The 17,571-nt window shown below is 41.4% G+C and overlaps 1 protein-coding gene across 3 annotated transcripts in view; it reads right to left on the bottom strand.

The window, feature by feature from the left end:
* Positions 1–6,525: 6,525 nt before the first annotated feature.
* Positions 6,526–17,571, bottom strand: part of GOLM2 (golgi membrane protein 2) — a 38,139-nt gene continuing 27,093 nt past the window's right edge. For 2 of the 3 annotated variants that reach the window (XM_006270811.4, XM_006270812.4), the window contains exons 9-10: positions 14,287–14,454; positions 6,526–8,559 (exon numbers count right to left, since the gene is read on the bottom strand). In XM_006270811.4, the coding sequence (XP_006270873.1) occupies positions 8,498–8,559; positions 14,287–14,454 (230 nt within the window). In that variant the 3' untranslated portion in view covers positions 6,526–8,497. The remainder of the gene's footprint in view (positions 8,560–14,286; positions 14,455–17,571) is intronic. The other variant, XM_006270815.4, reaches the window with a different exon arrangement.

Raw genomic sequence — 17,571 nt, 5'->3', positions numbered from 1 at the left:
TGAGGCCAGGGGTGCTGCCCAGACAGGGTGGTGCATGGGACCTGGGGCTGGGAGCAGGACAGAGCCACAGGCAGCTCATCCAGGTGGTGCACGGCTCCCCACTGCTGTGCACCCGCCCCGGGGGAGGTGTGGGGAAGCATACCCTCCCCCCCAGATGTGTGCTGGGTGGATGTGGGTTTGGTGTGGGCTCGGGGCTCTTTGCTCTGCTGCCTTTCCCTCGGGAGCTCCACACCAGCCACGTCCCCTGCCTGCCCAGCAGCAGTAGGAGAAGCAAGTTGTGCCTTTCACTGCCGAGAGCCCCAAGCCCGCAGCTAATGAGCTTTATTTAGCTCAAGCGCTTCTGCCATCATTCTTAAGCACAGGGACACTTTTAAGTGGAGCAGTCAAGCAAGGCAAGAGTGGATGCAGGCTGCTCACTGTAGGCTCAGGGCTCTCCACCCTGCTGCCTTTGCCCTGAGAGCCCTATGCTAGCCTTGTGCCCCCTCCCAACCCAGCAGCAGGAGGCACAACCCACTGCCTCCACTGCAACCGGGCATGGGGCGTGGCTGGTGTGGGGCTCCCAAGGGAAAGGCAGCAGAGTAGAGAGCCCCGAGCAAGCAGCCTGCATCCACCCCATGCACAAATGTGTGGGGGGGTACATGCCCCTCCATGCCTCCCCCAAGGAGTGCATGCAGTGGTAGGGAGCTGCCCCTCCTTCCTCCCCCCAGCACCACCTAGAGCCACCCATGGCTCCGTCCTGTGCCCTGCCCCACCCCACCAATTTAACCACAGTAAATTGGTTATCAAATCAGCATCAGCCAATATGGTTGGTTAATAATCAGCTATCGGTATTGGCCAAGAAAATTTTTATCGGCGCACCCCTAGCAATTGGGATATAGGTACACAGAATTTATTTACTGTGAGGTGAACTGCCCGGTGTTCCTATTCTAGGTGCAGTGTCCTGTGTTCGTATTGAAGTTTACAAACTTCTATCATGTGGTCCTCACTCGGAGAGACTTGTTCCTGATGCATACTGCCACAACTGTTGAAACGCTCTCTTCCCTGTGCAGTGGATGTGAATTTCTGGTTTTGGTGAAGGGGCTTTTTCAGCATGCAGCTCTTTCAGCTGCCACCCTCCCTCCCTAACAGTCTAACAGGGTGCGCCTATGTGGGCATCAATGCGCCAGTTACTGTGGTACTGCATAACCAACTACTGAATCAAGGCGCAGTAACTGGCGCTACTGCGCAGTAGCGCCGCCACACAGCTTTTTAGTGACGCTAACTGCGCAGTAGCATATTAGCACAGGTTTTGCCTGGCACGCTACTGCGCAGTGTTATTAGGCTACTGCACAGTTAGTGTCTCATGTAGACGCACCCACAGAGTCTCACGTTGCTGAGCTTCAGGGAGAAAAGTAAAGCTTGTGCAGTTCATTTACTTTTGCCTTCAGGTAGGTTGTTTTTTTTTTTATTACAAGATTGGGGCCAGGGACATAATATTGTTTGTTCATTTATGTAGAGGCAACCACAGTCAATAAAAAACACATTTATAACAGAGATATTTAGACTAGGAAAAAATTGGTTCTTGCATCTTGTTTTCCTTTATTGTTTGTAATGAGTACGTGCAGAGAGAGGAAAAAAATTAAAAGTAGTTGAAATTATTGAACTAAAAATAAAGTAAAAATACTTCATACTTTTTGTTCCTTTTATCCCACCGGATAGGAGCTGTGCAATTTAAATCTATAGCAAACTATATAAGGGAAGGAGCAACTAAAGGGGCAATGAGTATACTGCTGTCCTTTGAAGGCTTTCTGTCCAGTTTAGGAGAACTAAACTGGACAGAAAGCCTTTGGGGGTCAGACTCGATGATCTATTGAGGTCCCTTCTGACCCTAACATCTATGAAAAACTGTAAATTTCAGTTAAAATGCTTTCAGCTAAAACAATGTTTTAACTAATTAACAACGGAGCCCAAATAAGAGTTGAAAAATGGATATAATCAATTCTGGCTGGCCAAAATGTACGAAAATGGTTTCTAACTGAAACTATCTTCCCTAACAGGGGAAAAATCCAGGGTAAATGGAGCCTCAATACAGATTTCAGTAGGAACATTTGTAAATTATTTTGAGTACCAGTGGTACCAATAGCTTAGTAATCTAGTTCATTAACAAAATGGTGTTAAACAAAAGTAATTGTTCTAACTGGTGTTTAGCTTAGGCTGTATCTCTATCAACTATGCAGTTGATCCAATAATAGATATTATCAAATAAACTGTACTTCTACCACTAGCTTGGGTAGTAATATAGACTAAGTAAATGATCGTTTTTGCCACGCTTAACGTTTTTCACATGTGTAGACACGGCCAAAGTAATGCAAGCTTAAAAGGAAGAATGTGGCTTTTATGAATGTTCTGCGCGTGAGAAACCTACATTTAGAAATGCTTGGTAAAGGATGGGCAGTTGGCCCTACCTGCTGCTTTTTTGTGAGATTACTACTTTCTTGTTAAAACATCATCCAATTGACTACGTTGTTTATATAGAACGGGCTTTAAAACAAGGATTAGATGAATAGTAGTCTAGCTGAGACTATCATCCAAATACACAGATCTGGAGTAGTTCAACAGTTTTATTTTATTTCCGTGAAAGAGAAAACACAACAGGGACATCCTTTGTGTGCTTTGTTTTAATTTTTCCATGTAAACTAATTCCACAGACCAAGGTCTAATTCAGTTTTAAAGTCCTAGGTGGTAGTTATAAGCAAGCAGATGTTCAAGTAACCCCGTCTCTCTGAAATATGGTAACATTTTGTATGCTACCATTTCCATGGAAACAGTTATTGGCTCAGCAAAAATGATTTGGGATTTCTAAACTACATACATTTTTTTTTAATGGATAGTTTAAAATCATTCATGTTATACTAACCACATCTCAGCGTGCTTGGTGGCAGTGAACATTAGTGGCATTATAAAGATAGTGTAGTTGCTACAAGGGAAGTGGTCAGCTCAAATACTTTGCAGTAGCAAGTCAGTGATTTGTTTTTTTTTAAATTCACTTCTGAAAATGTGAACTAATGTTTTATAGAACGTTAATGGAAAAAATTCCAGGTAGAAGCACTTGTTCCAGATATTGTCTCCTATCATTAATTGGAGAGATTTCAGCGTACACTCCCATCTCCTCAAGCCTCTCAGATTCATAGATGCTAGGGTCGGAAGGGACCTCAACAGATCATCGACTCCGACCCCCTGCCTGCGCAGGAGGACAGAGTGCTGGGGTCAGATGACCCCAGCCAAACTCCTCCTCATTCCACCCCATAAGAAGGAAAAAAAGAACAAACACATACTCACAGGTGAAATGTTTTAAACCTATTGAAATTTCATAGATTCATAGACATTTGAGCTGGAAGGGACCCCGGAGGATCATCAAGTCCAGCCCCCCACCCCAGGGGCAGGAAGTCAACAGGGATCGTAGGATCCCAGCAAGATAAGCATCCAAATGTGTCTTGAAGGTGCTCAAACTGGGTGCTTGAACCTCCTCCGGCAGCAGTCTATTCCAAACCTTGGGGGCTCGGACAGTAAAGAAGTTTTTCCTTATGTCCAGCCTGAAATGGTCTTGGAGGAGTTTGTGACCATTTGACCTTGTCATCCGTTGGGGCGCTCTGATGAACAGGCGTTCCCCCAGATCCTGATGTACACCCTTATATACTTATAGGCAGCTACGAGGTCTCCCCTGAGCCTGCGCTTTTCCAGGCTGAAGAGTCCCATGGCTCTCAGCCTGTCGTCGTAAGATCTATTTTCCTGACCTCTGATCATGCGCGTGGCTCTTCTCTGGACTCTCTCAAGCTTCTCCACATCCTTTTTGAATTGTGGAGCCCAAAACCGGATGCAGTCCTCCAGCTGCGGCCTCACCAAGGCTGAGTAAAACGGGAGAATGACATCCTGGGAATCACTTTAGAAGCATCTATGGATGCAAGCCAGCGTTTTGCTCGCTTTACTAGCCGCAGCATCACATTGGTGGCTCATGTTCATCTTGTGGTCAGTCCTGACCCCCAAGTCCTTTTCATCTGTAGTAAAAGAAGAAATAAAAGATTAGCAGGCTTGGTTCAGCTATTTCAGTGTTCCAGCAACTGAACAACTCTATGGCTACGTAGGAGTTTGAGACCTGTTCTTAGCAGCATTTAACACACAGAATGGGGCTTGCTTATCTTCTCAGGCTGGGTCAAACGGCTTGAAATCAGTATGAACTTTTCTGTGGGCAAGACTGTTCTCCAAATTCATCAGTACCATAATAGAAATTGTTTAAGCATTAAGTAGCCAGACTTGTAGCCCCCTTCTAGGCTCTCGTTCCAAGCATAAATACTAGATTTTAAATGAAAAAGGACATGTGGCTCTGGGAATTGGTGGAAAATAAAGATATCTTAAAAGGATCCCTATACCTTCAAGCTTTATTTTCCACAGGTTTGACTTTGTTTTCTAAATGTAATAACAGTTGAGGGTGATAGTTTTTTTGGCATGAACAGACTATCGTAAATCTTTTCAAGAAAAACTTTAGCAGTTTTCCAAAACCGTGCAGATCTTTTGCCTCACTAAAGTGGTATTTATTTGACTGACTGATTCCCATTGGAAGTATTTTTTTTTTCCATTAGATCACTGAGCAATGAGGGGTTAAGTGCTCAGTGACATATATTAGATTCCTTAAGGACTTGCCCCATGAAGGCCAAAAGAAATTGCCATGTGGGTTATACTTTGTGAAACTTTTTCCAAAAATAAGACTACCGTTTGCGCACATAAAGTTTGCTACAAGGCTACTAAGTATTTTCAAACTGGAAGACGGGTTGCGTTTCCTGAATGCAAGTTATTGTTATAACGCCTCCCTCCTGCCAAAGACTTCAAGAAGCTTAACTGTCTTCCATGTAAAAATCCATGAAACAATACTGAAGCACTGTTTTTTCTGGACTCTTCCCCAGCTGTTGGAGGACCATTGATGATCTATTTTTTCATTTTCAATTCTAAGGATTTTACAGGTAAGTATGAAATAATCCCAGAAGTTATCTATTACATTGTCACTGGAATCCAAATCTACCACCTTGTCGTTAGAATCCAAATGTACTTCTTAACAGAGGTTCTTGTTTGAAGGAGGAACTGAATTACTGGTAGTAATGAGGCCCACTGGCTAATTCCACCAGTCCAAACACTTACGCTGCTACATTCCTGTCCAAGCAGAACAAATAAAGGCATGTTGGTTTCTTCTGCTTAATAAACTTGATCTTAGCTATGTATTGGTGAGTGTTAAGACATGCACGGTACTTGGGGACTGCTCCAGTGACTAAAGTCTAACAGGGACCCTGAATTTACATTCTAAATATAAGATGAGAAACAGCAGATGTTGCACACACAAACCACGAGGAAAATTTTATGCAATAAGCAGAGTTTGATAATGCCTGTAACCGTCATACAATGCATAGCAAGAACATTATCACTGAATTATAAGGACACCACCGGTGCAATCTGAATTATCCACTTCAGTGATTTTAACATGGTCTAAAAATGATAGACAGAGGCTACTCGGAATGACAACACGCCTATTAAGAGATTTATTCCGAACAGGACACTGGCACATAGTGAAATGGTATCAGTGCGTAGCAGAACGTTCTGCTTTTGAAGCAAATTAAAAAACAAAAACATTTTTTAAAATTTAAACTTGCATAAGCAGTAGTTTTAAGAAATCCATGAAATAGGCAAAGAAGCCAAGGCACCCATATGCTGGTTAGGAGACAGTCGTGGTGACAACGTTCTTGACTCGCATGGAACCACGTGTACCACAAAACCTGTCTGTTTGGATTTATATGCCACCGTCTCTAAAGAAGGCTCAAGGCAGCCTACAATAAAATCCACAAGGTCTGAAACCCAGGAGTCAAATGCATCTGTAAAAAAAAAAAAAAATATTTTGGAAAGCATTACATTATATAATGACAGTTAAGCAAGATCTACACATAGTAAGTAAAATAAATATAGAACTTTTCCACCACAGGAGCAACAGATTTGTTGGTAAAGTTATTCTGAATTGCTATTTTTGAGACCAGGCTATAACAAATATAGCTGGATTATTCTCATAGCTACTGTAGAATGAGCAATTTGTTTACCATCCGAATTACTCTTTCGACGGCCTGTAAGGAACGTGTGCATACTTCTCTCTGGCACTTAGCACTTAAACGCGGTACTTTCCCTTTACAGCCAACCTAGAAGGGAGCCGAGTCCTGCAGTGGTCCATCTTTCACGAGTGAAAATGTATCTTGTGGCCTGATCCCCAAAATACAACCATAATAGTTGGCTCACGCGAAGCAGTTTTCACAGCACTTCAGCATGGCTCATATTTACTGATACTTGATTAAAAAAAAAAAAAAAAAAAAAACAACAAACCCTAATTTAACCCAGAAAAAAAAAAAAAAAAATCAACAGAAGTCAAGGTAAAAAGAATCACCTCAGATAAACGTATGGTTTGCCTGAAGTAAAAACCAGACACAAGGACCCAAAACAGAGCCAGCCACAACAAACTGATCTCAAAACGATTTTATTAGAACCCATTAAGTGTTGGTTTCAGTAGGAGAAACTTGGAGTTAACATCTACTTCGGGGTGAAACTGCATTTTACAAGTTTCTTAAGATTGAAATAACGTTGTAGTGCACAAGTACGGTATTAGCTACTGAAAAGTTCTACATTTTAGAATTTTGAAGTGTTTGTATATTACTTTGCGGTGTTAAAACAGGGGCGGGCAATTATTTTGGGCAGAGGGCCACTTACTGAGTTTGGGCAAGGCAGCCAGGGCAAATTAATATCAATTTTCTAAATTGTTTAGGGGCCCTGCGGGCCGGATACGATGGCCTGGTGGGCCGCATCCGGCCCCCAGGCTGCATTTTGCCCACCCCTGTGTTAATATGTCATCTCATTTTGAGCAGGATCAGCATTTTATTTTCCAGTTAAACTACATTTGGTCACATCATGCAAAGGCTTATTCTTTTTTTTAACGGTGTCATGAATGGTCCTGGTGTATGTATACAAAGTTCAAGTCTTAAAAAACAAAACAGAACACTTAAAGGTGCAGAAGCAGAATCTTCTCATTTTTCATTTCACAGAGAAACTGTATATTTAAGAGTTGTTACTGGAAGATCTTTCTAGTCAAAACTCGTATCGCCTTTTAAATTTATTAAAAAGGTTTACTGGATGACTGCAATGAACTGTAAATGTAATAATGGAGTTTTAAATTTGAACCTGAGTACAGAGATAGTAAAGTACAATCAGCCCTGTCATAGGCCCTATAAATTCTATTCACAGTAGCCCTTTTGAGAAGCAGGTAGGGTTATTAACCTTAGATTTCCGCTTACTGCAGATGAACAGAACTATTTCTGTAACATTCAGAAAGTGTCTTAAACCTAGAATAAAAAAAGTATCTAACTTACAAACTCTTCTAAGCAATAATGTGGAACATGCCAAATGTTTGCAGAGATCTATATAAAAATGTTCAACTGTAAAGTAACACAAGGAACTGAAACATCAGATGGTCGTGAATTGGAGGGTTCGTACATTATATTCAGTGACTGCAAAGGCTGTACTTTGCTTAAGTTATTTCTAACGTGGTCTCCGTAACAAAGCTGCTGCACACTTCTCTTTACTTCTAACTGAAGAAACACTTGCGCCCTTTAAAGTGTAGGCAAATAAGTTTCCTACCGCTCTGTTACAAGAAGTTTTTAAAATACTGATTCAGTTTTTAATTTACTTAGTGAAATCAGCTACCTAGACCTCTTCCAGAACGCATCAAATTATTACTCTTCTAATAGCACTGACTTCCAGCTCTGAATATGAGCTTTGGCCACCGCGTACTAGAATTGAATTGCTCTGACATTTCAGAATTAATATAATGTTTCACTGTCACTCATATCGTTCCTTAGTTACATTAAGGAAGGTGCAACACCAAGTATTTTTACACATTTTCATTCAATTCTCAACCTCAACTGAAAGCTTACCTGTGAAATACAAAACACAGCACTCATGAACAAACAGAGAAGGTATTTTTGCTCATACAGGTATTACTCTATAAAAGGAGTCCTTCAGCTGTACAATTGTTTCCATAATGGATTCATTACATATGTAAGATACAAACTGTACAAATTCCCCAGTTTACAAAGTTTCCCTAATTTGCAGAAACAATTCAGTCTGAATTTGTGGTTTTAAATGCAAAGATTACAGGTAAGGAACAGTCTAAGTTTAACTGGCTCACTTTTTAACAGAAATGTGGTTTAGATAATACAATTTGCAATAGTACAACTATGTACATGTATATACAGAATTCTATTTCTCCTTCCATTACTTCACTAATATCAAGTATACTTATTTTAAGTAATCTATCACCACTGTTTATTACCAGCTTCTTGTAAGTTAAGAAACACTGAAGCAGAAAAGAGTTCAGTTTTAGAGCACTTCAGTTCTTCTCTTTCCTTAGATGAAGTTAAAATTCAGCATTCAAAGCGCATCACTGAAAGCGTGGCTTTCCATAGTCTGCGAGCTCCATTTGAAGTTCTCTCTCCTCGTCGTCTGCAATTGAAATATGCACACCAACATTAATATACAACGGCGTGATCACGGCTTAAAACAATTTAGTTTACCAGGACGGAGCTTTAGGGATACCTGCGTCGACACTTCATTCTCCTCTCTGTTTACAAGGAAGGAGCACATGGGAAAATGCAGTGGGCATACAGGTACAGTTCTAGCTGCCTGCATCTTCTCTCTCTTTTTGGTGAAGCAACTGAGACCTTCTACACCTGAATACCACTCGATCACTTACAGCTTCATTTCAGAGATCTGTTTAAATCAACAGAGTATAGGACTATTTATTTTACTTCTTGTCACAGGGGAACATCCCTTTGCACCTGTTACACTGCCCTATTAAACCAACTGCTTTCCAGAAAGGCAGTGGGGCACTCCAGGGCTCGGTCCTCGGGCCTGCACTGTTCAACATCTTCATCAGCGACTTGGACGAGGGGGTGGAAAGCACGCTGTCCAAGTTTGCTGATGACACTAAGATGTGGGGTGAGGTGGCCACACTTGAAGGGTTTAGCCAGACTACAGAAGTGGGCAGACGAGAATAGGATGGGGTTCAACGCAGACAAGTGCAGGGTGCTGCACCTGGGGAGAAGGACTCCACAGCACACATACAGGCTGGGGAGTTCCCCTCTTGAAAGCACAGAGGCGGAAAGGGATCTTGGAGTCATTATTGACTCCAAGATGAATGTGAGCCACCAATGCCAGGCAGCAGCCAGCAAGGCCAGCCAGACCTTGTCATGCATCCAAAGGTGCATCTCAAGCGAGGTGATCCTCCCCCTCTACGCGACTTTGGTCAGGTCACAGTTGGGGTACTGCGTCCAGTTCTGGGCGCCGCACTTCAGGAGGGATGTGGACATCATGGAGAGGGTTCAGAGGGCCGCCCGCTTGGGGAGAGGGCAGCAGGACAGGCCCTACGAGGAGAGACTGAGGGACCTGAACCTGTTCAGCCTCAGCAAGAGGAGGCTGAGGGGGGGACCTGGGGGCTGCCTACAAGCTCATCAGGGGGGGATCAACAGCAAATAGGCAGAGCCCTTTTCTCCCCAGCACCACCTGGGGTGACGAGGAACAGTGGTCATAAACTGAAGGAGAGCAGGTTTAGGTTAGTGATCAGGAGGCAATATTTTACAGTTCGGGTGGCCAAAATCTGGAACCAACTTCCCAGGGAAGTGGTCCTTGCCCCGACCTTGGGCTAGTTCAAGAGGAGGTTGGATGCTCACCTGTCTGGGGTCTTGTGAGCCCAGTGTTCATTCCTGCCTGTGGCAGGGGGTCAGGCGAGATGATCTGTTCAGGTCCCTCCTGACCCGAGCTACTATGACACTATTCTTGGAACTTCTTTACTTTTCCCTCTCCTCTAGAAACGTGTTAGAAAAATATTCCGTGCAAGACTGCATATTTTGAGAGGCTCGTGCAGCCAAGTTATTAGGTTTTTCTGGTAAATTCTAGAGGTTGTGAATGACCCAGACTCATTCTTTACATCTAATGCGTTTCTCTAAGAACATTCTGATTTCTCTGTTACAGTGCAGAGGTGGGATCTTCACTTGGTACTTCATTTTCAGATATTACCATTCCTGTGCCTTATCAAAATTATAAAAGAATATGATTTATGAAGTCTTTATTAACAAACCCTCACAAAATATTAGTGTTTAAACTTAACAGATTTTTAAATAATCCATCAGTCTAATCTTCATTTTGTGCTCATATTCAACATCAATATAATGTCTAAAATAAATTATTTAAAGCTACCTCCTTTCTACTCAGAAGTTGAATGAAGTCTAGAAGGGCTCTCACACAATAAATGTCTTAACCAACGAGATGTTGGAGTGATGAAATTAATATTTTAAAACAGATTATGACCAGACGTAGAGAAAAACACTTTTCCTTTGGAGAACGAAATCCAAAGGAGACGATGCCCTGGCAAACAGCTCAGAACCACCGCCCAGCCCCAGTGCTAAAAAGTGGCAGGACGTCGCATCTCTCCCATCAGCCTTCAGTTAGTCCGAGAGACGTGCAACCTCACTGCCCACCATGGGGATAGAGGAGGGGCTCTCTCTTTAAACCACTCTACTCTTCCTTCCCTGACTCGCTTGCTTTGTTTCTTACCTCATTAGCTATTTTTTAATTAAATGAAGAAACCCACTCCATCCCCAATATGGTTTTTCTTCAGGGCTTACACTCAGGTACCCGTACCCATAGTGGATAACCTGCCTGGCTGGTGTGTATATGCTCGCTGCGTGCAGGCTTATGTATCCCCAGTGCAGGGGTAACAATGTGGACGTGTCAAAAATGCAGCTGGGAACTGCCATGTACGGAGGTACAAAGCATTCTCCCCTTGCTGTCCTGTCACTTCTATTCTGTCCGGTCTCCCAGGCCTGCCCTTTCCTTCCTGGGGGTGTTGAGCCTTGTCATCTCAAGGTGAAGTTCCACAATTTGCTGCTGCTGTGTTTTGAAGTTTGTAGCACCATTTTTGCAGCTCAGTAAAGATGTGTCGTCAGGAATGGAAGGAAAGCAGTGTAGAGGAACTATGAACTAGAAGAGGTTCAATTATATCTTCCCCAAGTATGTCTCTGTCAGAAGTGAATGCTTCTAAATCTTCAGACATTTTACATGTATACTCATACCTACCCTGTTAACACACTTATTTGGGGGCTGGAAAGTAATTTTTTGAAGGTTAGTATCACATCCTTGTAATAGGCTTCCTACTGATGATAAGACTCAGCCCAATATTACATACTGCAATAAAAGCAAGGACTTCAGAAGCCGAACCACACTTCATAGAGGCTAAATTTACTTGATAGGTACTTGATATATAGTACATGGGCAAGAAAAAGAGAAACTCAATTGATTCATACAATCTTTCATGGATTTTGGGGCTAACTTCTAAATTGAAGGTGAGATTTCAAACATACTGAGTTCATACTAGGTTTCAATCAAAATCATGGGATATGCTTCTGGACCAGGTTGCCATGGTTTTAAGATACTTCAATTAAGCTACAGACTGGAATACGAGAGGCAAGAATGATGCTTTAAGCGTGTTACTACCATTCACGAGTGCATTCCTGGGGTTACCTTTTATGTGAACATCAAATTTGCAAACATTGTGCTTAAAAACACTGCTAAAAGGGGGGGAAAAACCAGCACCACTTAGTTAGTTTGCACTTTCTGCTCTAATCCAAAGCCATGCATGTTTTTGAAAACATTTTTCTTTTACTTCAGTCAGAGATTTGTACTTTTTCTTGACAAGCATTCAAACAAGGACTTTTTTCACCAAAAACACAGATAAACTGACATGACAGTTCAGGAGAAGCTCTATACAGAGTGTGCTACCTCTTCCCAAGCACTTGGTTTTTACATCAAAATGAGGCAACAAATAATTAGCAAGTGGGGGGAGAGTAGGTTGTACCGATTTGCCTCTGTTTTACACTTCAATTCCAGCCCCCTCGTTTCCGTGTCAGTCCTGTAGTGCTCGCATCTATCTGCTACTCGTAAGCTGCTCACACATCACACTAAACTTTACTACGTCAAAAGTAAAATCTCTCCAATTGCTGACCAGCAGGTATCATGTTTGTAAGTGCAAAAGCCCTTTACAAATCCATTTTAAGTTCAGATCTCTTTGCTACTAGTAGACCCAAATAAATATTCAGTACAAATAAACTATAACAATTTACAATCCAAGGCATTTTGAACAAAGAATTTACTAATCTCTCTGCTCCTCTCAAGTTTCAATTTCCCCCCACCTGCTTATCCTATAAAACAAGCATCCTCAGGAATCAGTGGACAAAATAGTAAAATATGTTGATTTATAATAGTTTACAACACACATCATAATTACTCTTATTACTTAAACCCATAACTGGCTCTGTCATATACAACCTGCTATAATGATGGATTAGTTTTGATAGGCAGGCAGATAGGTAGTGATTTTGCAGTCATGATGCTCCAGGAAATATACAAGGAAGGAAGGATTTTTGTGGGCGATACCTTTTACTGGACCAACTACATGGTTGGAATAGACTTAGACAAGCCAAGGAAGGAACTAGGCATGTCTACACGTGCATTAGCGCACTTCAGTTAATGCCAATTAAGTCTAGTACTTCCACTGAGAAGTACTAAAAAATGTGCAGTAGTCTGTCCTTAATGCGCATTAACTGAAAAGCACGGGGCGTTTATACATGTGCAGGCTGGGGGAGGGAGGGCACTTTAATTACCACAGCTCTGAGAGCCACACTAATTAAAAGCACCCAGAGTGTCACATGTATCAGCATCCCCACGCTGAAAAATGGCGGCAAAGGCGCTTTGACGTAAAGCTTGGCGAACAAGCGTAAATTTAAAGTGCCCCGCTGCCATTTTTCAGCGCAGGAACACTGATACATGTGACTCTGGAGTCTGTCGGAGCGCAGTAATTACCATGCTCCAGCAAACTCCATCTATCAAGTCTGCTCCAACGTGCTGGAATTCTAGCACGTTGGACCAGCCTCCCTGCATGTGTATAGGATCCCAGGGGTTTTAAGTGATGCTTAATGTGCACTAGCCTATTTTAATGCATATTAACTAAATAGCATATGATACGCAGAAAACCAGACAAATGAAAACTGAAGAAACTCCCTCCCTATTCAGAAGAAAGCGGATAGTAAGAGAGATCAGAACTTTACTAGTCACTGCTGCTCTGCTAAAAGAGCAGCAGACTATTTGTCAGGAAGTTTATTCGCTGCCTAAAGTTTGGATCTACACTTATGTACTTCCTCTCATGTGGTCATTCATTTCCCCATACTAACCCAGCCATAGAGAATTTATACTGCATGTTCAAATGCTTGCCTACGGAAGGAAGTCAGTGGGTTCTAATCTTACTTAGTTTTTCTATTTAACTACGCTTAGAAAAAGTGCTTCACAAAAGTCTGTTTCTTGCTGTTCAAACATTGCTATTTAGGATTTTTTTCCAAGGGAAAAGAATATGCAAGCACAGTGAGATGGTCAGGAAGAGCACACATGTGGAACTTGTCAACAGTTTTACCATACAAATGTGCAAGCCTTCCACAACACATTCCCAAACCACCATATGAACGTGGACAGTGCACTGGCTGACAGGCAATGGAGTATCAATAAACACACTGAAGTGCATGCAGAACAGAAGACAGGAGGCATGCGTGTAGAAATATTAGACTATCACCAAGTTCCCCAAGTTCTGCAGTTTAGTAAATAGGAAAACTGAAGGTTTGTTGAATCTGTGTATTATGCAAAAAGTATTTGTACAATTCATAGTGGTAAGTGCTGCTAATTTTATCAGTCACAGAGCACTCCAAGATAGGTGAGAGTACTTGTACAAAGATTAGTTGCAGATCGTATGTTTATATATTTGAAAATTGCATGATGAATGCCAGAAGCAGGTTTACGTCCCAATGAGCTAGGTATTGGGCTCCCTGGCAATCAGAGGCTCAGACAATACTATTTGTGGAATTTCAATCATCTTCAGTTTATGAGCATAACAAAGCAGACAGTTTCAAAGACTTGCACGCTTTAGCCTAAATATTCTGCATGGAAAACGATACTCATGTTGGTTTTGCAATGACAAGCATAAACAGAATTGAGAGATGACCAAAAGAACATTTATTTCAGGTTGAGGCAATTTTGAAAGCTAACATTAGTGAGGCTGTACACAAATTCAACAAGTAAATTCAGCGTGAATTTTACTTTAAATTGGATGGAGATAAGGCCCAAGCTCACCTTGGACGTCTTCTTCTCCACCATCACCATCCTCTTCCTCATTGTAAGCCAGTTCAGCCTGCTTGTCTGCCTCATACTCACCCACGTTACCATCATCCCCATTATAATCCGCCAGTTTAGAGCCATGCTGCGGATCAACAGGGGATTCATTCTCATCAAAGAATCGGCCTGTGAAGTAGGCAAAGGATTAAGTCAGAAGCAAAGAGGAAAGAAAAGAAAGAATGGATTCTAAATGAAAGGAGACCTGCAGGTTCAAATCTTCAGTCCTTGTAGCCATGGCAGTTGTGGAAAAATCAATGTTTTATGAAATACTTTCAGGAGAAAAAATCAACTTGGCTATTTAAAAGGATTTTTGAGATTTGTTAGCCATAAGTAGCGTGTGTCAGTCTGATCTAACGGTGTCTGTTTACTATGAGCTAAATTCTTTGAAGAAAACAGCTGAGAAAAGGCTTCATATACGTTATTCTAAAACCAGTATTCACGATTTCCTTTAAGTGTAGAATTTATTCACAATAAAGATTTCTGAACTAGACTTTTCATGATTTTTGGTATCATATTGGCAAAAATTCAAAACGTTCTTCTTAGCAGCAGGACTGGTAGTCTTCTACTTGTGGTATTGCGGTATAAATATTTTATAGGAATCAGCTCTTCTCTCGAGTGTACTATACTTCTCTGTGGCCCCGTGTAACAACAACAAAAAATCAGTCTGTCGTCTTTGGAATGATTTGTGTTGAACGACACTGTTAATTTGATTCTCTATAACCTTTCCTATTAAGATTAAAAAGCTTATAAAATATGGCGAATACAGTATGTATGCCTTCCAGTAACTAATCAAAAACAGTTCCACACAATGCAATATGGCATTAGAAAAATGTGAATTAGCTAAAGCTTCAAAATGGATACATAGTAATAAAATACATGAGCAAAGATTAATGGTATAGGGTCAATGAGTGAAAAAGCGTTTCATGGAGCATCTGGAGGCCTGAGCCTAACCCAATGCAATATATTTATCAATTTCTCCAAAAACAGGTAGCAGTACGCTAATAAAATCTGCATATATATGAAGTGAACCTAGAGGAACTGCAACTAACTGAAAAACAGAATAAGGTCTTTTAGTTTAAACTGAAGACCAGCTAAAAAGAAATCAAGAGAGATATCAAGTGACTAATATTTAAGAAACAACAGCAGAATAAAAGAATGGGAGAACACAATTTCAGCAGTAAGATGAGAGAGACTGAGGCTACAATCAAAAACTTCTTAGGATGAACTGGTTCATCCTATGTTATTTTCATCGTAGTGTATGAGAATTAGAGACGGCAAACCACGGTTAGAGTTACAACTGCAAATCCACTCAAACATACCATACTTTCTCACATACAACATACACTTGTCCCCCAAAAACAACTGCTGGAAATTGCAGAGTGCATTATATGTGAGAAATACGGTAAGAACAGTTTCTGGTAGTTATAGGCAGAAGTCACGTCAAATCTGCATGCAGCTCCCAACGGGGAGCAGAACAACGAGCAGACTGCTTCCTAGCTGCTGCTACTCAGTTATTCATTACAAGGAGCGAGCTCTTCTTCTTCCTTCTGCCTTTCAAGAGTAAAGTGTGCATTACATTCTGGGGCCCGCTGTATGTGAGAAAATATGGCATAATGTGCTGTCTGAACTGATCAAAACTAGTCCATGTTCAAAAGATTCATTTCCATACCTGAGACTAGCAAGTCAAATTTTAATTTGTGCACAAAAAATGGAGCAGTTATGCTTTTTAATTGGTACTAATGAAACTAAATTATTATTAAGGTTTATAAACTAAGAACCATGAGGAAAACATTGAACGTGGTCAGTTTACAAACAAGGATGAAGTCTCATTTTGCAGAGAAGTGACCCATTTTAGGCAGCCAATGGTAACAGAATGAGTAGGAAGTTTGTTTAAGCTGTGGCACAGGGATTTAGGTTAAAAAAGTTAAAAACAGCAGTAAGAAACAGAACGAGCTGCCAGGCAGCCGTGGAACTGCTACACTTGGTAACGAAGACAAGAGCGGACGAATGTGTGTCACGGATGAAGAATAATTAAATGCACTATGCTACAATGAAGGGCAATAATGCTGAAGACTGACTGTAGTCACTGCCGACACAGCGGGTTGTGGTATCCACCTGTAACAGTATCATGTCAGAGACATCCTCCTCCTGCACTTCTGAATAAGATATGGGAGAGAACCCATGACCACCAAAGGAATACGAAACGTTACAGATGTAATAAAACGGTAGGTTCTGGGATTTTTCATTGCTTCATAGTATTCTCAGCTTTGCACCTATATTGTTTAAGGGCATATCTGAAACACAGCGTAGGACTTTTTCAGACCCCGTCCCCTATGCTGTGGGTAGACTGGTATGTACTTCAACTACAACTTGCAACCCGTCACAATAATAAGATCTCTGAAGAGCTAACAGGGTGAGAATGTGGGCAGGTGCCAGTCAAACTGCTGAAACTTCTGCCAAAAAATGCCAACCCTTTCAGACTTTGTCAAAAAAAGTATACTTTTACGTGATGTTCATCTTAAAACATGAAAGGAGACGATGAAGTGACTGGACCAATTTCTAGTACAGTGGCTCTCAAACTTTTTAGACTCAAGGCACTCCTTGGAAAATGCCAGCTCTTGCTTTCACTTGTTTTTTATATGGAAAAATAACACGTTTTCTACAGGAAAGAACCCAGAAAGCCCCAAATAGGTCAGAATGTTTTTAACATTGTGGATTCCTATTTGAAATCTCTGGGTTTACCTGAATCATGTTTGCATGCCTAACACTGCATGGCACCCCCATGGTACTCTTGAGAGGATCTCAAGGCACCTCCGGGTGCCACAGCACCCTGGTTGAAACACTGTTCTGGTATTTCAAAAGAAGTCAGCAGTCCAAGTGTAGCTTAACAGGTAGTAATGAAGTTAACAAGAACCAAGAAAATGAAATATGGATAAAAAAGCATTTTAGATCTTTGCTATATGAAACATTAGAAGTGAACTGCATTGATATTATGCACCAAGGTCTTCAACAGTTTAAAATATGGACATAATATTTGCCCATATTTTATAATGATTTGTAGTATATTGTTAAAAACCTCAGTGTACGTATATTGTGTCTGACACTACAGTTCCAGATGAGATGTGGGAGTTGCGTCGTGCACCTGTGTACGTACAGTTACTTACTCAGATCTTAAGATATCTAGAGGACAGGAACAAGATCAAAGCCCCACTATGCTGGGTGCTGTCTGCACACAAAGCACAG

The sequence above is a fragment of the Alligator mississippiensis genome, chromosome 11, assembly GCF_030867095.1.
Source record: "Alligator mississippiensis isolate rAllMis1 chromosome 11, rAllMis1, whole genome shotgun sequence".
Lineage (NCBI taxonomy): Eukaryota > Metazoa > Chordata > Crocodylia > Alligatoridae > Alligator > Alligator mississippiensis.
Note: the sequence above shows the minus strand (reverse complement) of the source record. Positions and strands in the feature narration are given on the sequence as shown.